Source organism: Rhinoraja longicauda, chromosome 3, assembly GCF_053455715.1.
Source record: "Rhinoraja longicauda isolate Sanriku21f chromosome 3, sRhiLon1.1, whole genome shotgun sequence".
NCBI lineage: Eukaryota > Metazoa > Chordata > Chondrichthyes > Rajiformes > Arhynchobatidae > Rhinoraja > Rhinoraja longicauda.
In genome coordinates this window covers 30,066,838-30,088,193 of record NC_135955.1, presented here as the reverse complement: position 1 = coordinate 30,088,193, position 21,356 = coordinate 30,066,838, and the positions used below count along the sequence as shown (strand labels likewise).

Here is a 21,356-nt window from a genome sequence, read left to right as displayed (position 1 = left end):
AACGCTCTCTGCTGCAATGGGAAGGTCACCCAGACTCCATGCTCAAGGAGAGAAGACTCCATCTACTTTTCCTTCAGACCACAGTAGGACGGCAGTGCAGGCACACGTCTTCCTCAAAGCGCAGGTATTCATAGAATGCAGTGATGCCACAAGGGACCTCCCTGAAAGTCTTCTGACATGAATGACAGGCTGGACCTTTGAGCATAAAAAAGAACATGCAGGCAGTGTCCTTCATCAGCCTGTTTAGATCTGTGGGAACACTCTCCCTCCCACCCCTGCCCATCAATGGAACATCCAGTCATTCAATCGCACACTTCCCTGTAGCTGGAAGATTGTTACTTGCAGCAATGTGTCCCTTTAAGAGTTGGGCTTTAGCGGTTGCACCTGCTGGGTTAAATACCAGAAGCTGTTTCGATCTTGCAGTTGATCAATAGGGAACATCATTTGAATCTCACAGAGTGAAATCCGACTTCAGTGCAACCTTCACAGGCAGGAATAGGGTGACCCATAACACTGTTTTTAAAAGCATTAAAAGGTAGCAAACCAATTTCTGGACCAGTAAATCAGGGCTACAGAGGAATGTCAGATAGATTTTGGTACTCCGGTCTCTCCCTGAGACCTAAACCTAACTTGTGTAGGAAGGAATTGCAAATGCTTGTTTTTTTACTGAAGATAGGCAAAAGATGCTGGACTAACTCACCAGGCAGCATCACTGGAGAAAGAGAATAGGTAAAGTTTCAGGTTGTCTGAAGAAGGGTCTCGACTCAAAATGTTACCACCTCCTTTTTTCCAGAGATGTTGCCTGACCCGCTGAGTTACTCCAGCATTTTGTGTCTATCCTAAATCTATAAACTTTATTAAAAATACCAGAGTATTATCAAAAGACCTCTGCCTTCCTTGTTAAGTCCAAGTAGTGCAGCATTCAGCACTCGGATTTTTAAAAATTCCTTACATAGGATCTTCAGTCAGTTTAGTTTATTGTCACGTGTACTGAGTTACAAAAAAAAGCTTTATAAAGATCTAGCCTTCATCATGATATAGGTGAACATTTTCTGATAATAAAATGGCTCCTGCCCCTCCTGTGATACAACAATAACCATACTTAAAAATGCATCTTGGAAAAATCTGAAGAAGAATCTCAACCCAAAACGTCACCCATTCCTTCTCTCCTGGGATGCTGCCTGTCCCGCTGAGTTACTCCAGCATTTTGTGTCTACATCACTTAAATCTGGCTAGGTTTTCTGTAGCTTAACTTCATTTGCCTTCTGACAATCCTGGAGTAGCAGCTGTTCACTGTAGAGATGATCCCACAAAATGAAATTCATTTTGTTGTGTAGTTTTGAGAAGATGTATTGGTTCCACTATTCTCAATCATGGTTTCTTTGACACCTATTGAGCAGGCAGAAAGCTAAATTGATTTTACCATCTCATTGGAAATGTGTTACCTGTTGTAACAACACTACTCTATGTTGCACTAAAGACTAAGGTATTGTACAGGAGGCCATGAATCCCAGCATGTCAGTTACAGCTTTTCGAGAGAACTGTTCACAAATTCCATCAGAGTTCTGTTTTCTTTTCAAACAGTTATCCCTTGAAGGTCAATGTTGAGCCTGTTCCACTAATCTGGAAGGTTGTGCATTCCCCATTTTTTTGAATTACTTCCAATTGACATAATTCTGGTTATTTTGAAACCAGAAGCTACTTTCTCTCTTTATTAGTAAAAAACCTTTCATAAATTTTGAATGCCTCTATCCAATCTCCACTCTATTTCCTTCAATGAAAGCTGCCCCAGCTTCTCCCTGTCCTGGCACTTCTGAGGTTGCTCATCCGAGAAACTACTCTGGAAATTCTTCTCCACCCTTTCCATGGTGTTAGAATATAGAAAAGTACTAGGGGCACAGGCCCTTTAGCCCATGATGTTTTAATGACCGTGATGCCAATTTAAACTAATTGCATCTGCATCCCTGAACTATGGACATGGTCCATATCCCTCCATTTTGATCAGTCCATGTGCTTCTCCAAATGTCTCTTAAAGATTGCTGTTATTTCTGCTACCACTAGCTCCCCTGGCACCATGTTCTAGGCACCCACCACTTTAAAAAAAACTTGGCTCACAAGCTTCCTTTTAAACTTTCTCCCTCCCACCTTCAAGCTTTGCTCTCATATTTGACATTTCCATCCATTAAAGAGACTCAGACGACCTACCTTATCAATGCATTTCTTAATTATATACACTTCCATCAGTTCTCCCACTAGCTTTCGATGCTCTAGAGAAATCAATCCAAGTTTGTCCACCTCTTTAAAGCAAATATACTGGTGAACCTCTTCTGTGCCCTCTGGAAAGCCTCCACATTCTTCCTGTAGGGCGGTGACCAGAACTACACACAATACTCCAAATGTGGCCTGACCTGTGTTATGTACATGCCCCTATCAATGAGGGCAAGTATGTCATGTGCCTTCTTTATCACCCTATCCACATGTGTTGCCATTTACTGTACGCTTATGGACTTGGACTCCAAGATCCCTCTGTACATCAATGCTCCTAAGGCTTCTGCCATTTACTATATTTTCCTCATGCATTTGACCCAAAAAGTGCAACACTTCACATTTGGCTGAATTATAGGGCACCTGTCATTTCTTTCTCCTTATTTTCAACTGTTCTATATCTCCCAGCATCTCCTAAACAACCTTATTCACTTCCACAACTCTACTAGTTTTTATGTGATCTGCAAACTTGCCTGCTTTTTGCCTTGTTCTTCCTAGAGTGTGGTAACCAGATTTGGAAGCATTGGTGTGATGGAGCCAATCAATGATTCATAAAGATGCGACTGCTTTAATGTTCTGCATCTCTGTTATTGGGAAACTGAATTCAAACAACAATGTTGAAATTTGAAATCTTTTGCCCAGTACAAAGCTATTTGTATTTTATATTAAAAAAATAACTGGCTTACACTCTCTATAGTCCATATCTATTTACTACATTCACACATTGTGACACTAAGAATGGTTGTCTTGTTTCCACACTTAAGCTCTTTCCTCTTTCTGGTTTATTCCTTCCATCCCTAAGTGGTCAAGCACTCTTTAATACTTTATACGTGACCACAAGGTGGTGCTGTTCTTTTCGTCTACATCCATTAATAATGTGTATTTTCTGTATTAAAGAGAACAAAATCCAAGGTTTGCCTATGCGATGGGTCATTCTGTATCTCAGAGCCATACAGCATGGAAACAGGCCCTTCAGCCCAAATCATCCATGCTGACCAAGATGCCCCACCTAAGGTAGACCTATATGCTGGCATTTAGCCAATATCTCTCTAAACCTTTCCTATCCATCTACCTGTCCAAGAGTCTTTTTAAATGCAGTTATAATTTCTACCTCAACCACTTCCTCTGGCAGCTCATTCTGTATATCCTCTGAATGAAAAGTTTTCCCCTTGGGTTGGTATTAAATCTTGCACCTCTCACCTTAAACATATGTCCTCTTGTTTTTTACTCCCCTACTTTGGGTAAAAGATTCTCCAAAGAGAGCTCTCTATCTGGATTTGTTTTGAGGTTCTTTGCAACCAACACAGTGTTTCTGAAGTGCAGTCACTTGTTTAAATGAGAAATTGAGCAACGGTCAACTCTCACAAATAGCAATGTGATAATGACCAGAAAATCTATTTAATTGATTTTGATTGAGGGCTAAATATTGACCAGGACTTTGGAGAGAGCTCCTCTGCTGTTTTTTAAAATTCATTTTCGAGAGTGGAGGGAGCCTTAATTTGACATCTTGCCCAAAATACTACATCGTTGGCATTGTGCCAATTCTCAATACCCCACCAGCAATGCCAGCTTAGACTGTTGTGTTGTTGTGTTCAGATCTCAAGCATGGGAGTTAAAGGTCTTACTCAGAGCTGCCCACAGCACCACCACTGTTAATGTGAGCGATAGCTGGTTTGTACCACTACAGATATGAAAAGAATGGAAATAAATCATACTGTGACTTGGGCAATAGGATTCGAAGGGTGGCAGAGTAGCGCAGCTGGTTGAGCCACTGCCTCATGGCGCCAGAGACTTGGGTTTGGGCCTGACCTGTGTGGAATTTGCACATTCTCCCTTTAACTGCATGGGATTCCTCTGGATGTTCCAGTTTCCTCCCACATCTGTAAGTTGTTCCTGGCTTGTAGGGAGTGGATGAATAATTGGGATTGCATTGAACTAGAAATAGTGAACGAGTGATTGATGGTTAGTATGAGTTGAAGGGCCTGTATCCATGCAGTATCTTTCAATCAATCAATTCTTAAACTGTCAGTCTTATTTAGAGGAAGTAGATTTAGCTGGTCATATACCTTACTACAGCTTGCGAAATTTTGCTATTCACATTGGCTGCCTGGTTTCCTACGTTGCAACAGTGACAATACTTTGAAATGTACTTTGGTGACTGAACATGTTTTTGCGTGACCACAGATTCAGGTGTGTTTCAAAAAAGAGAGCCCCTCTTTAGGGTTTGAAACATGAATATTAATGTGGAAACATTTCTATCACTCCCATCAATGTTTAGTTGGGATGTTGACTTGTTTCGATTTGCCGTGTGTCAACATGGATTTGTTGAAACCTGGCTGGAGTGTAGGGTGATCCAGCAGGGTATAGTTAGTATTGCACGTTCCACTGTGTCCATTGAATGGGAGTTGATCAAATGGATTAACATATCCAATCTCATGGCTCACGTATATTGGGAGCAGAAGCTTTATAATTCATTGTGCTTTCCAGTTCTCTTCTTGTGGTCATTTTTGACCTTGAATGCAATCCTGTTTCAATGGTACTTTATTGTCACGTGTACCTAAGTAGAGTGAAATTCTTTGTTTCAGTTTTCCTCTAGACGAGGCACTTGAGTCCTGGCAATGTCCTCATAAATCTTTTCTGTACCCCTTTTTAGCTGGATGACATCGTTCTTATAGTAGGGTGCCAAAATGAAACAATACTCCTGCTGTGCATTAGGCACAATAATAGTAAATATATGAGTATAAGACAGTAGACCACACTGAGTCCGTACACAAGGGTTGCCACGTTTTAGATACTATCTTATACACTTCAAGTCCAAACATTTTTTTTGAAATGTTAGCGTGTTAGCTGGGCCATAAAGACCTGTTGTACTGGTGGCGGAGTTTGGTTGGCGTTGCAAGGTTCAGCATGGGCAGGCGATGTGTCTATGCCTTCCACTGTTGCTAAACCATTCTGTGCCATTGAATAAACCAAATTCTGGGCCATGGCTGCAAGCTCGGCCACTTGGAGCGGTGCCCGATCTACTTGAGCCCCAGTCTACTTCAGGGCCTCAAGCGGCCCACTTGACCATTCCGATGCCTCAACGTCGAGCTTTGAGCGCACTGTCTGGCTCCAGCCATCGCTCGGCCTCTGTGACCCGGGGCACCTCCTGCAGATGAACCAGAGCCTTTCATTCAGTGCTTCACTGTTGGTGGCCATCATAACAGTCCCTTCAATTGAACTAGGCTGATATTGTTTTCTTCACAAGAGCATGCCAAGGGAAGATTTAATTGACATGTGTTATATGATGAGCAGGAGAGATGGAATGGATCAGAAAAAAATCCCTTCTGGATGTTGATCACAAGGTAGTGATCACAGTGGTAAAGAAGGTATTTATTCACAAAATGCTGGAGTAACTCAGCAGGTCAGGCAGCATCTCAGGAGAGAAGGAATGGGTGACGTTTCGGTCGAGACCCTTCAGCCAGTGGTAAAGAAGGTTTTTGGTACATTGGCCTTCATCAGACAGGGTATAGAGTATAAAAGTTGGAATATTATTGTGCAGTTGTACCAATTGTGAGGCCGCATTTAGAGTATTGTGTTCAGTTTTGATCACCCTACTATAGGAAATATGTCATTCAGTTGGAAAGAGTATAGAAAAGATTTATAAGGCTGTTGCCAGAACTAAAAAGGCCTAAGCTACAGAGAAAGATTGGGCGGGCTAGGACTTTATTCCTTGGAGTGTAGGAGAATGAGGGATGAACTTACAACAATGTATAACATCATGAGGAGAATAGATAGGGTGAATGCATAGGTTTTTACCCAGGTTAGGGGAATCAAGAACCTGAGGACATAGGTTTAAAGTGAGAGGGAGAAGATTTAATAGGAACCTGAGGGGCAATTTTTTTTCATTCAGACAGTGCTGGGTATGTGGAACGAGCTGCCAGTGGAGGTAGTTGACACAGGTACAGTGACAACATTTAAAAGACACATGGGCAAGTAAATGGATAGGAAAGGTTTTGAGGCATAAGGGGCAAACACGGGCAAAATGAACTAACTTAGGGCATCTTGATCAACATGGATGAGTTGGTCCGAAGGGCCTGTTTCCGTGCTGCATGACTGTGACACTGAGTCAAGATGTGATTTTTGTTCCAGAGAGTGGTGGATGTGATACACTGCCTGAACGGGTGGAGGAGCTTCAAACTTGCAGGATACTTAAAGATGGGGGAGAACCAGATGGCTGCAGATCCAGAGATGGTCCTCTGGAATAAGATAGAGAGCTGCATCTCAGTTGGCAAGGACCTGAAGAACTAAATGCCACAAATCCCAATGAATCCAAACACAGTAATTTATTTTACCAAAACAAGGATTGCGCAGTCCAGACACCCGCGTGTTTCTCTGCACATTTGTTGTTGAAGGTAAATAGGTACTGTTGATACAGTACTCGGCAGATCAGCGAGAATTGATTTCCTGTTTCAGTTGATAACATGGTTCTCAGGAAATATGGGAGAAATAGGACAGGGTGGAAGGCAGTTGGCCAGGGGAAATTAAATGTTAAAACATATGATAGTAAAAGGGGTTGGTAATGGGATAAAAGAATAGCCGAGAGGGAGTTTGAATGGTTAGAGTCTCCGAAATCATTACGAAAAAATACATTCTCTAAAATTTATTTCCATGTTTTTCATAATGCTCAGATATGATTTGATGAGTTGCACAATTTGTTTTCTTTTTTAATTAGAAAGTTGAGTTTTCAAATCCTTTGTAGTTTCAAACTCAAAAATCCAGACTGCCATAGCGATGCAGTATCAAGGGAGTGCTACACTTCCGGAGGGTCATTATTCTGGATGTGAAACGGGAGTGACCAACTAACCCGAAGATTTCAAAAGAAATTGTCCTTGCTGTCTAGACTAAAATATACCCCTCAAACAGTGTGCCAGAAACAAAGCATTACTGCAGCGGTTTGCTCTGTAAATTAGCTTCCATGTTTTCTGCAATACAGCTGTGACTACATTGAATTAGTTTTAGAGTTACAGTATGGAAACGGGCCCTTTGACCCACCGAGTCCACACCGACCAGTGATCACCCAGTCACACTAGGTCTATGCAATCCCACTTCCTCATCCACTCCCTACACATTCATCGAAGGTATTTATTCACAAAATGCTGGAGTAACTCAGCAGGACAGGCAGCATCTCAGGAGAGAAGGAATGGGTGACGTTTCGGGTCGAGACCCTTCTTCAGACTGAAGAAGGGTCTGGACCCGAAACGTCACCCATTCCTTCTCTCCTGAGATGCTGCCTGTCCTGCTGAGTTACTCCAGCATTTTGTGAATAAATACCTTCGATTTGTACCAGCATCTGCAGTTATTTTCCTACCCTACACATTCATGGTCATTTCGAGGCCAATCAATCTACAAACACAACAAATTAATGGTACTTCGCCTCATGGTACACTGGGATGACCAGCAGATAATCAGTAAAAGGGGTCTATAGAACTTAATTGGCTTCTTTCATTCTCTTGAGCAATCTATCCCCGGTGGAATTTATTATAGCTCAAATGCATCTATCCGTTTCCTTGACTCCTTTAGGACTTGGTTTTCTGTTGGAGTCTCTTGCCATTATTTTTTCCGTTGTTACATTTCACATGTTACAGGTTGGATGCCAGCCTAGTTCAACTCCTGGGTTGCATTATTTTGTGGTTAGTTGCTCATGTTCTTTATTCTCCAGAGAGTGGGCGATACTGGCCCACTGTTGTTGGTCAAGTCACATGGTGATATATAAATGACATGGAGTTAAATTGTAGATGGGTTGGTGAGTAAGTTTGCTGACGACACCAAATTGGAGGAGTTGCAGACAGTGAGGAAGAGACAGTGGGATTTGGACCAGCGTCATATATGGGTGGAGAAATGGCAAGACCTTTAACAGCATTGATATGCAGTGGGATCTTGGAGTCCAAGTACATGGCTTTCTAAAGGTGGCAGCACAAGTAGATAGGGGGGGTTAAGAAGGTATTGGGTATGATGGCCTTCATTGCTAGGGGCATTGAATATAAGAGTCAGGAAGTCATGATGCAGTTCTGTAGGACTTTGATTAATCTGCATTTGGAGTATTGTGTGCTGTTCTCGTCACCCCATTACAGGAAAAATGTGGAGGCTTTGGAGAGTGTGCAGAGGAGGTTTATCAGAATGCTGCCTGGGTTAGAACGTTTCAGCTACAGGAAGAGGTTGGATAGACTTGAATTGTTTTCTCTGAAACATTGAAGGTTGACGGGAGACTTGATGGAAGAGGCATAGATAGGGTTGACGGTTGGAACTTCTTTCCCAGGGCGGGAATGCCCAACACCAGAGGGCATAGCCATAAGGTGAAAGGGGAAATTTTCTTGGAGATGTGCAGAGCAAGATTTTTTTTCCACAGAGCGTGGAGGTAGCCTGCAGCACAGTGCGAGGGGTGGTGTTTGAGGTACATACAATAGTGGCGTTTAAGAGGCACATGGAAGTGCAGGGAATAGAGGGATGTGGATCACGTACAGGCGGATGAGATCAGTTTAACTTTAGTTTATCATGTTCGGCACAAACACTAGTAGTCTGAAGGGCCCATTCCTGTGCTGCACTGTTCTGTGTCAGTGCGTGCAAGCCTCTAAAATCCCTTATAAATCTTCCAAACAAGATACATTTCTCCATAAACATTCACAAGTTTTTATTTTATGTCGTTCCCCTCCAACCAAACCGATTCGATATCCTGTGTCTAATCTAATAGTGACAAATGGCTGTAAGATTGTAACTAATTTGTCTCTGTTGCAAGATTTACAAACTAACACCATTTCTTTTCAAGGACACAACTATTGTTGTTCAGTGGTTTACTGTGGACCAGCAGTTGTTTTTCTGTCGTCAGCCTGGACACATTTGTAGCACTCTCAAGGCTATCACAGTTGAAGCTGGTTAACTTAGTATAGTCAAGACCACACAGCAACGACTTTCATCTATATAATGCCTTTAACATATTGGAAGTGTACCAGTAACACTCAAAACAATGTGAAATCAAGCAAACATAATTTGAGCCAACCGTGAGATATGAGGTAAGGCAGCCAAAAGCATAGTCAAATAAAAGGCTGTAAAGGGGAAGGGAGAGAGGAACGAGCGATTTGGAAAAGAGGGAATACTTTATATAGAGTGTCTTTAATGCCTTCAATGATCAAAGAACGTTATCAAACAAAGTTTGACACTGAGCTTCACAATGAGATATTGGGGCTGATGGTCAAACTGATGGGGTTAAAGGAATATCTTAAAGGAGGGAAGAGATGAAGTTTAGAGGAGGGTATTTGGAGCTTGGCAGCTGAAGGTTTGGTGCCAATGATGCAATTGCAGAGAAACTGGGGATGCCTGCAGAGATGGAATAGGAGCAGATGTGGAGCAGATGCGTCAGAGAGTTGTGGGGCAGGGAGAAATTAAAAACGAGATTATGGGGAGAAGGCTAGAGAAGGGGTTGAAAGGGAAAGAAAGATCGGCCATGATTGAGAGGCATAGTAGACTAGATGGGTGGAATGTATAACTTATGAATAAGGAGGGGCCAGATGGATCCGAAAGCATCAATGACAATCACAAAAGCATGTTTGTTAATCAGCAAATTCAGTGATAACAAGTGGTCTGGACTTGGTCCATAATCTGAGGAGTAGTTAATAAAAATATTGAAAGAATAATATAGGTTAGGGTAGGATTAATGCTAAAAAATGGGTGGGTGAGTGTTGGTGCAGACTGCTTTGCTGAAGAGCCTATTTCACTGCTGAAGCACTCTGTTGTTTTCATGAAGTACACTTGGGTACTCTCAGTTTTACATAGGATAGCATGTGATAGACCATCATCAACATGCTCAGATGATGTGATGGAGGTGAAAATAGATTGCCGTAGTGGTTGTGCAGATGTGTGTTCCCAGACTTATCTCAAGGTGATATATGACACCAAGCTTTCACACAGTTGCTAGGGAGAGGGATGGATTCAGAGATTCGGAAAGAGAGGCGATATGAAACTGGCAAATTACATTAGCGTTGATCTTTCCAATATATGATGGGGGGGGAAAAGCTTCTCTTCAACCAGGACTGAATGTTACTGAGTGCTTCAAGGGCTTTGCAGGGATTAGGAGAGATGGGTGGATTACCAATTGCACATTGCCTTACTTTCATAATTTTCAAAAGGATATAAAATGCTGGAGTAACTCAGCAGGTCAGGCAGCATCTCTGGAAAACATGGATAGGTGCCTTTTCAGGCAGAGTCCCTCCTTCAGACTGTTTACAGGGGTGGGGGGAGAAGAAAGCTGGAAAAGGGGAGAGGCAGGACAAAGCTTTGCAGATCATAGGTCGACAAAGACCAGGTGGAATTTTGATAGGCAAATGGTTGGACCAAAAGCCAGAGATACGAAAAGAAGTTGTGAGACAAGTTTGAAGAGTTATGGATTGTAAAGCCAGAGGGGGGAATGTAGCAGGAAGTGGGTTAGGTGGAAGAGAGGAATAGATGGGAGTCCAGGTAGGGCACAGGGAAGGGGGCGGAAGGGGTTGTTGGGGGGGAGGGGAGGGGAGGCGAGGTTAGGCTGTGAGACAATACCTAAAATTGGAGAATTCAATGATCATACCATTGGGTTGTAAATTACCCAAGTGAAATATGAAGTGCTGTTCCTCCATTTTGCATGTGGCCTCACTCAGGCAATGGAGGAGGCCCTGGACAGAAAGGTCCATGTGGGAATAAAAAGGGGAGTTAAAATGTTCAGCAACTGGGAGATCCAGTAGGCCTTGGCTTTTTGCAACAAAAGGTAAGACATGAAAAGAAAATTCCATGGAGTTCTGGAGGAAGAATCGGCAAATGATGAGTGGAACTAAATCTGCTGCTTTCTGATGTGAATGCCTTCCTGCGATGTACAATTCTGCAATTTTTTTAACCAAATATTATTGCCACAGCTAAACAGTACCTTGATAAAGACGTTTTTGGAGGAGTGAGGAAAGTGGATTCCTGTTTACATCATTTTCTAAATTCTGAAACTTGTGACACTTGTAACCAAGAAGGACGGGAGGAGCGGATGCATGACAACACCAAGAGTTCAGGTTTCAATCCAAGGCACCATCCTAGAAATATGCCACTGTTCCTTCATCATTGTATCTCAAATCCTCCAAAAGCCTACACAATAGCACTGTAGAAATAGCTATAGTTTATGCCTTGCAACACCAGTGACCTGGATACGAACCTGACTTTGGGTGCTGTTTGGGTGAAATTCCTCGTATGTTGCAAAACATACTTGGCTAATAAAGTATGATTATGTTTTTGTGGAGTCTGCACATTCCTCCTATGACTGTGTAGTCTTCTTCCAGTTGCTTCATTTTTCTCCCACAAGCCAAATATATATGGGTTGGTAAATTAATTTGGCCACAGTAAATTGCCCTCAGAGTGTAGGTGAGTGGTAGAATCAGGGGGGGATTGATAAGAATGTGGGGAGAATAAAAATGGGATTAATGTAGGGTTGGTGTTAATGGGTGGTTGATGGTCAGTGAGGACTCGGTGGTCTGAAGGGTCTGGTACTTTACAGTATCTCTCCACAACTGTGTGAATGCAGCAGTTCAGGAAGGAAGGCAGAAACAAAATGCCTGAAATGCCACCTATTCCTTTTTGTCACAGGTGAAAACCAGCATCTGCAGTTCCTTCCTACTCAGTTCCAAGAAGGAAGCTCAGTGCCCCATCTCATGGGCTTGTGACTAAATGTGGACCTTGTTATCGATGCTTGGGTCCAAGGAGAGAATTGAAAACAAATGGATTCATAGGATGTTGCAGGATATAATGTGGAACTGCATGCCTGAGATCAGGATGAGCCTTGAGCAGGAAAATATTGTAACAAGTTGAAGGATAGTAAATGTCTTTGAACTTTCACTGGATTCATTGTAAGCAGCAGATTTTGGTTTAATCAGGGAAAAACTCACAATTGCTCTAACCTCCATATTTGCTTTTATCAATGCCTGAAGCTACTCTTTGGTGGGTTTGACCTGGAAAAAAGAGAGGAAACTGATGCTATTACTGTAAATCAAATCCTACAGTACGAAGGAAATGTTAATTAACTTTTACAATTCTCTGCCCTAGGGTGGGATGTTATTTTATTTATTTCTCTGGGGGGGATAAAAGATTGCAAGTTGGCCTGGAATTGGTCATCCATTAGTGAGGACATGAGATGGACTAACTGTAGAAAGTGTAGATGAAACCTACACAAGGTGTATTCAACACAAGGTGGTCGCTAATAAAGTCAATCAGGAATTCGGGAGAAATTTCTTTATAGAGGAACTCTTGAGAATGTGGAACATGCCTGGCACAAAGATGGGTTTGATTCAATAATATTGTAATAAAAATGAAATGCAGATTCTGGTTTGTACCAAAGATAAACACAAAATGCTGGAGTAACTCATGGGATCAGGCAGCATCTTTGGAGAAAATGGATATTGGGTCGGGACTTTTTTTAGACATTGTAGTAGGGAGAGTGGGGGCAAAAACTGGAAGCGAAGAAAAAAACAGGATAAATCGGGGTTGGCAAAAGATGACCACTGGCAAGGAGGTTCTTTGATAGGCTGCATGCTGGCTAGAGATGGTGTGAGGCCGAAAGGCCCAGTTAACCCAGTGGAGGGTTAATGTGGAGGAGGGATGGAGGTGTTTGCAGAAGTTACCTAGAAATAGAGAATTCCATGTTCACACTGGTGGGTTCAAAGGTCAAAGGTCTTTTATTGTCACCTGTGCCAATTAATGTACAGTGATATGCAAATTACCATACAGCCACACAACAAAAAGCAACAAGACACACAACTATATAAAGTTAACATAAACATCCACCGCAGCGGATTCCCCACGTTCCTCACTGTGATGGAAGAAAATAAAGTCCAATCTGCTTCGTCTTTGTACGCTTCCCAGACAAAATGTGAGGAACTGTTCCTCCAATTTGCATGTAGCCTCACTCTGGCAATGGAGGAGGCCCAGGATAAAAAGGTCAGAATGGGAAGGGGAGTTAAAGTGGTTGGCAACCAGGAGATCCTGTAGGTCTTGGCTGACCGAGTGAAAGTGTTCAGCGAAACGGTTGCCAAGTCTGCGCTGGGTCACGTCGATGTATAGGAACCCACATTGGGAATACCGGATGATTTAGAGGAGGTGCGTGTGAACCTCTTTCTGACCTGGAAGAATTGCTGGGATCTCTGGATGGAGGTGAGGGAGAGGGTATAAGGGCAAGTGTTACTATTGATGGATGTGACATGTTGGGATTTTATGTATACTGTCTCATGGTGCACAACCATTTTTTAAAAAACATGCCAATAATTTCCTTTCTATAAGTTTCACTCTTTAGCTAATGATTTTAAAGAGGGATTTTTTTGAAATGCTGCTGGGAGTCTCCATAAGGAATCTCCATAGGTATTCCATTCTTCACTGCTTTTGTCAACTCAACAAAAAATATCTGGGCATGTAAGTCATTTGTGATTTGCTGCTGGCTAATTAATCTGCTGTAATGTTTTAAGGTATTTAGCCACTTGGTCTTCAGTTAGTTTTTGGTGTCTTGTCTTTCTTGAATGGGAGAATCGCCGGTTAGAAACATAGAAAATGTTGCCGGAGTAGGAGTAAACCATTTAGGCCTTCGAGCCAGCACCACCATTCAATATGATCATGGCTGATCATCCAAAATCTGTACCCCATTTCTGCTTTCTCGCCATATCCCTTGATTCCATAGGAAATAACTGCAGATGCTGGTTTAAATCGAAGGTAGACCCAAAATGCTGGAGTAACTCAGCGGGATAGACAGCATCTCTGGAGAGAAAGAATGGGTGATGTTTCGCATCGAACCGAAATGTCACCAATTACTTCTTTCCAGAGATGTTGCCTGCCCCCTTGAGTTACTCCAGCATTTTGCGTCTCCCTTGATTCTGTTAGCCCTAAGAGCTATATCTAACTCTCTCTTTAATACATCCAATGAATTGGCTTCCACGGCCTTCCGTGGCAGAGAATTCCACAGATTCACAACTCTCTGGGTGAAAATATTTTTCCTCTTCACAGTCCTAAATGGCCTACTCCTTATTCTTAAACTGTGACCCCTGGTTCTGGACTCCCCCAACACCGGGAGCATTTTTCCTGCATCTATCCTGTCCAACCCCTTAATAATTTTATGTTTCTATAAGATCCCCTCTCATCCTTCTAAATTCCAGTGAATTCCAATTTCAAGATGCTTCTGTTTGAGACAGTTTTTGGATGGTTATTGCAATGTTCTCATGGATTACCTTTACAAAGCCTGGGATGGAATCTATCTGGTCCAGGGCAGCTGTTACACTGTAGTGTTGTTGTTTCCTGAAAACAACTGGAATAAGGGTATGCTTAAGAAGGAACTGCAGATGCTGGTTTAAACCAAAGATAGACACAATAAGCTGGAGCAATTCAGCGGGTCAGATCGCACCTCTGGAGAAAGGGAATAGGTGATGAGACGCTTCTCTCAAACTGAAACGTTACCTATTCCCTTTCTCCAGAGATGTTGTCTGACCCGCTGAGTTACTCGAGCTTTTAGTGTCCATCTTTGGACTGTTTGCCTTGCTGTTCCTTGGGTAAATGCAAGCAGCCCACGCCTGTGAGGAGACGTAGAAGACGTCAGAATAAATATTCCTGCCGCCAGAACCTCATTGCTGCATTCATTCTCAGCTGTTTTTGACTGATGTGCATTTCTTTGAGTTTAATTATCTATCAAACTAAATTGCTGCTTTACATTAGTCTTTTGGTTCTCATTTGTAGATGTTGTTATGCTCTTTTAAACCATTATAGGCTATATCCCATTTGAAGATGTCCTTAGCCCACACAGCTATGAAGCGTAAGAGTTGGCTATTTAACTTCCTTGTTAACCATGCTCACCATGGTTCAGGCATGGCAGAGGCTTTCCTGAGTCTGGAAGTCTCAAGAGGTTTGAAAACCAGTCACAGGGGCATCAGAGTGTTACTCAACGTCATTGACTACATTTAGAGCCACTTCATTGTGTTTAGGTTGGACTTTGGCCAGGTAAGAGGCAGAAGCATGTGTTGGAACCCTACCGGTCGAGGATATAGATAGGTTTGCAGCCAGAGCCAGGTCCGTGAATACTTTCTGCAAACTTAAAGTTGCGGGTCTTCAGGAAAATGTATTAATCTACAGTACACTGGTTAAAAAGCAGTCAAATAAGAGTCTGTGGTATTATTTAGAGCAACATCTCTAATAATCTGAAAATCTGTTGACCAAAGATCTAAATGTACAGGATTATCAGAGTTTAGTGATATTCACAATTTTTAATGAAGTGAAATGCCTCAAGGTACTTCTTATGATGATTCTCAAGCAAAGTTTAACTAAGCTTGGTATGGGCTTACTAAGGTTAGTAACTTAGTGGTTAATTATTAGTCTGACCGTACAAACTCTAAGTCATTGTTGCTTCATTCCAGGTGCGAGAGCTTGTTCTGGACAACTGCAGGTCAAATGAAGGTAAAATTGAAGGCCTGACGGCAGAGTTTGAGAACCTGGAGTTCCTCAGCTTGATAAATGTTGGCCTGATATCTGTCGCAAACCTCCTTCGCCTTCCCAAACTGAAAAAGGTGAGTCTTCAGCCTTTGGATGAAGTTGGTGAAATTGTCCTTGAATTGCATCTTGGCCACTTAACGAGTGTAGCCCCTTTGCCTCGCTGAACTCGGAAATGGTACGTTTATCTCTCGTGAGCATTATTGAGTTATCTGGAACTTTTCCTGACTGCGTTTCACCTCCAATTATTTCACAAACAATTATTGAACCACACACAAAAGATAAACTTGCAATTATAGAGAGGTTAGTGCTTGGCTGCAAACTGTTTTGGCACGGTGAAGTATTTCATTTGAAGTGTGATCACTGTGGCCACAGCTAAAAGCCGTATCAGGTAATGCCCTGTCAGGAAAACCTCTGGATACCTCACTCACCAAAGCAGCATATCCTTGGGGCTTTATTGGATGCATTATCCTTGGCTGAGAGTGGGAATTCATTTCAAAATTTTCTAATTCAAGTTGTACTCAGCTTCTAACTGTGTGTCCAATGAGTGCAGTTATTGATGCTGGGTTGCATCAAGACATTAGCTCCCAAGTTTCTATGGTAAGCACCTCCAGTATGAAACCAGTGGAGAGAACATCCTTTCATTGCACTGCGGCAAAATTGGGGAATGGTTTTATGGAAATGGTAAAAATTAGAAAAAGACTTTGGTTAGCAAGTGCGAAATTTGTTCACACTACATTTGGTTGCTTTTGATCCTTTTTTCACTCATTTCATTCATTCCACATTGGTGGCTACTTTGGCCCCAAGTTTTAGAGTTTCTACTTAAGCCTCCATCCCTCCAAACCCCTGGTCGGCTTTTATTTTCATTAAATCCAGTTACTTTAACTGGTTTTGTCCAACCACTTCCTTGAAAGCAGCATCATTAGTCATGGCTCATATTGCTATTTGTGGGAGCTATGTGTCCACGTATTGGCTGCCTCATTAAATTCCAACTTTGATTGCACTTTAAAAGTAATGCGTTAGTTATGAAGCACAGTGTGCTATGGAAAAGCACGTCTAACTGGGCAACAATGGCGTATCACTGCAAACCGTTAATGAGGCGCTTATCCGCAAGTTATGATTGGAACCTCCGCCCTCCCCACTCTCAACCTCTGCCGATTCTCCCACCAGCCACCTATGCTATACTAGGGTCAATTTGTGGCTTGTTCGCCTACCAGCCAACACATCTTTGGGATGTGGGAGGAAACCAGGCCACATGGGGGAAAGCACAGGGCCACAGAATACTTGCAAACTCTACACAGGCAGCACACAAAGTCAGAATCGAACCAGGATCTCGAGTTGTGAGACCACAGCACTGCCTGCAGTGCTACAGATGATTAGCAAAAATAGATATTGATGTCCTGCATTTCCTTTGCCCCAGTGTGGTAGACACAAAAGACTGCAGATGCTAGAATCTTCAGAAGTGTCTAGACCTAGAAGGTTGCCTGTCCCTTTCCTTCCCAGATGCTGCCTGACCCGCTGAGTTCCTCCAGGGCTTTGTGTTTTGTCCCAGTGTTGTAGACTGTCAGCTGCCAGTGTCCCAAACCTCCCTGCCTGTTCATCTCTCTCGCTTCTTTAAGATGCTGCTTTTAATCCACCAAATTTCAAGGTCCTTTTTGTGGATCAGTCGATATTTTGTTTGAAAATGCTGCTTGGAAAGTCTTACCATGTTGAAGGCACCACATGAATGTGAATTGTGTAGGAAGGAACTGCAGATGCTGTTTTAAACCGAAGATAGACACAAAAGGCTGGAGTAACTCAACGGGACAGGTAGCATCTCTGGAGATAGGGAATGGGTGACGTTTTGAAGGGTCTCTACCTGAAACGTCACCCATTCCTTCTGTCCAAAGATGCTGCCTGTCCTACATGAATGTGAATTGTTGTGTTGGAGGTATGTTGCACATCTTTGTGTATCAAAAGCTGTGACCAGACCCTCTGATAATTTTGCACAGCTGGTGCCTTGGGGCGTATTCGGCCCTTCAACAATTCTGGCTCCCTCAAGGCATTCTGTGTGGTGCACTCTATCAAAACCCTTTTGCCTCGTGTGCCAGATTAATAAAGGCTGGCACAGGCACCACTTGGTGAATGGCATCATCTCTGACTTTACAGTCAGCCAGTCAGGATTTATTTGGCCACTTCACAGCTGTGTTCAAACCAGTTGGGGTCATTGCAACACACAGTCACATCAGTGGGACCTTGACAGTGACAGCAAATGCCTTTGCAGATAAGTTCAAACCATGTCCCACGCTGCTGTTAATTTTCAGTGCCACCTGCAGGCCTGCAAACCCTCACACTGGTGATAAGATGGCTGAAACAATATGTCAAAACCTTCTTGTGCTAGATAACTATTTGAAAAAAAAAAGAGACTGTACAAATATGAAAGCTCTACACAGAAAAGCTGCAAAGGTATAATTTTACGCTGATGGAGCATTTACCTCTGCATTATAATTAAGACATCAGATTTTGGAAATAAACCAAAATGCAGCAATTCCCTCTGTGACCATGGAAAGATTTTAGCAGCAGATAAAGACTGTATTGAATAATTCTTCCTGAATGCCTGAGCACTCTTGGAAATAATAAGGAGAAGGCTGGCCACTGATGTCAAAGGATGTAATCAGAACGTTGTAGTCCAGGAGAAAAAAATGTGTTTAATACCTGGTGCAGTGAAATTATAGGATGCACTTTCAATTGCCACTGTACTAATTATAGTAGGTGTCACATTCACCACTAAACCTGGCATGTTACTACCAAGGAATTTTGCAGCACAAAACCCGCCATTTGGCCCAACTGATCCACTCTCAGCCTCTCCCATTCTAACCCCATCAATAGATTCTGTTCTGCCTCCTGTGCTGTTTGCCTTGTTCACTCTGCTTAATGAAGAGAGAAGCTGACAGTTCTGTGTGGTGTGCTCGTACAATCCTGACTTCCCAAGCCTGAGTAATGCAGTGCTGTAGTACTTACTGGAGGTCCACCTGATCTCCCAGTGAGATACTGCCCAGTTGAGATACATTCTACACCCAGTGCTGTCCTATTTGACTGGGATGTTCATTCTTCAATAAAAAGGTACGGTCAGTAAGGCTCTTTATTTTCCTTTGTTTTGCACTATATTTGATTTAATTAGTAGGGAGTAGGCAGAGAATCCTCAGTGACTATTCTCCTCATACAGGATGCTGTTGACAGGATGACTGTACAAAGGAGAGCAGCAGCAGCCGGGTATATGACACCAGGCCTGACCCCGAGGCACAGCAGGGAAGGGTGAAGTCAGGCAAGCAATTGTGATAGGAGACATTTTAGTTATGGGGACAGCAGGAGATTCTGTTGCTGCAAACGGGACTCCAGGAAGATGTGTTTCCTTCCATGATCCAGGATGACTCTGTGCGTCTGCACAACATTCTCAAAGGGAGAGGGTGAGCAACCAGAAGTAGTTGTGCACGTTGTCACAAATAATATATGGGGAGTAAGTCAAAAGATTAAAAAGCAATAAGGTTAGTAATCGCTGGATTACTCCTCGTGCCACATGCTAGTGACAGTAGCATTAGGTAGATAGGACATGTGTATGCGTGGCTGAGGATTTGGTGCAGGGGGAAGGGATTGTGATTTTTGGATCATTAGGGTCTCTTCTCGGGCAGAGATGACATGTGCAATATCCCTTTTGTACCTGAACTGGAGGGGACCAATATCCTGAAAGCAGGAAGGCAAGATTGAGAAGATTGAGATTAAGGAGATGATGTATGTGATCAATGAGGATAGGGGAGTGGATATTATCTACATGAATTTTAGAAAGGCAAGGTAGGTTGTTACAGAAGATTAATATGCATGGGATCTGCGGTCATTTGGATTCTGAACTGGCTTACTCAAAGAAGACAGAGGGTTGTGAGTGGAAAGGTGTTATTCGGGCTGGAGGTTTGTGACCAGTGGAATTTCGCAAAGATCTATGCTGGGACCTCAATGTTCGTGATGTACATAACTGACTTGGACATAAATGTGGATAGTTGGTCAGTCAGTTTGCAGACAAATTTGGTGGGATTGTGGATAGTGAGCAGGGCTGTAAATGTATACTGTGGGATATGAATCAGTGCCGAAATGGGCACAGAATTGGCAGATGGAATTTAATCCAAGGAAGTGCAAGGAGGTCAAACATAAGGAGAAAGTACCCTTAACAGTATTGATATACAGAGGTACCTTTGGATCCAAGTCCAGAGCTCCGTGAAAGTGGCAGCGCAAGTGCATTGACTGGTAAAGGCAATATAAGTACATTGATTGGAAAAGAAGGCTTGTGTAGGAAAATAACTGCAGATGCTGGTACAAATCGAAGGTATCACAAAATGCTGGAGTAACTCAGCGGGTCAGGCAGCATCTCTGGAGAGAAGGAATGGGGGACGTTTCGGGTCGAGACCGTTCTTCAGACAACGAAAGGCTTCATTGGTTGGGGCATTGTGTTAACTTTGGTTAGGAAGCATTTGGAGCATTGTGGGCAGTTCTGGCCATCCCTTTACAGGAAGGATGAGGGGACTTTAGAGAGGCTGCGGAGGAGGTTTACCAGATTGGTGCTGGACCAAAGGCTATTAGCTATAAGGTTGGAGAAACTTGGATTGTTTTTCCTGGAGTGTCGGAGACTCAGGGAAGACCTGATAGAAGTACAGGTCCACCACCGATTTTTCCAGCACCCTTGCTTCCAGAGCTTTTCTGGAATATCCATTTTGCCAGACCAATAGAGGTCACTTCCTCTGAGAGGAGTCGAATGGTACAAGAATGGTCTGCCTAGGCCAACCACTGGCCGAGTTACCGGGCCCCCACAGTTGGCCTTAGAAATCGACTATGGGAATGGATTTGCCGGCTCCTGCCGGGGCAGAGTTCCAGGACTCTGGCTGCAGGGGGAAAATTTGACCCACCGATTGGTGCAGAAGTCCCTTCAAGGAGGGCTGCAAGGAAAAACCTGATAACTGTAGACCAGTAAGCCTATAGGTTCTGAGGGTTAAGATATACATACATAAGATATACAATCATTTGGAAAGAACGTGGTAGTTTATGGGAGATTCGTGTCTCATCAATTTGATTGAGTTTTTTGAAGAAATAACCAAGGTTGATAAGGATTCACCTCTAGAAAAAATCTTTATGGACCAGCAAGGCCTTTGATAAAGTTTTTTTGGTTGGCTGCTCGCAGAGGTTAGATCACATGGGATCTAAGGAGAGGTAGGTAACTGGATACAGAATAGGCGTTGTGGTCGGAAACAGAGGATGGTCTTAGAAGGGTTTATGGACTGGAGACCTGTGATGAAGACTTTATTCCTTGGACTGCAGGAGTCTGAGGAGTGATATTATATAGGTGTATAAAATCATGAGGATGATTGCACAGATTCTTTTTCCCAGAGTCGGGCAATCAAGAACCAGAAGACAGGTTTAAGGTGAGAGGGGAAATATTTAATAGGAACTTGAGGAGCAATTTTTTCACACAGTGGGTGGCAGGTACATGGGAAGAGCTGTCAAAGAAAGTAGTTGAGGCTGGTACAATAACAACATTTAAAAGAGATTTGGATGCGTACATGGATAGG

At 42.9% G+C, this 21,356-nt stretch overlaps 1 protein-coding gene across 3 annotated transcripts in view; it reads left to right on the top strand.

Moving 5' to 3' along the window:
* anp32b (acidic (leucine-rich) nuclear phosphoprotein 32 family, member B) overlaps nt 1–21,356 on the top strand; it is a 47,868-nt gene that overhangs the window by 14,007 nt on the left and 12,505 nt on the right. For all 3 annotated transcript variants that reach the window (XM_078395552.1, XM_078395557.1, XM_078395563.1), the window contains exon 2: nt 15,693–15,842. In XM_078395552.1, coding sequence (XP_078251678.1) covers nt 15,693–15,842 — 150 coding nt within the window. The remainder of the gene's footprint in view (nt 1–15,692; nt 15,843–21,356) is intronic.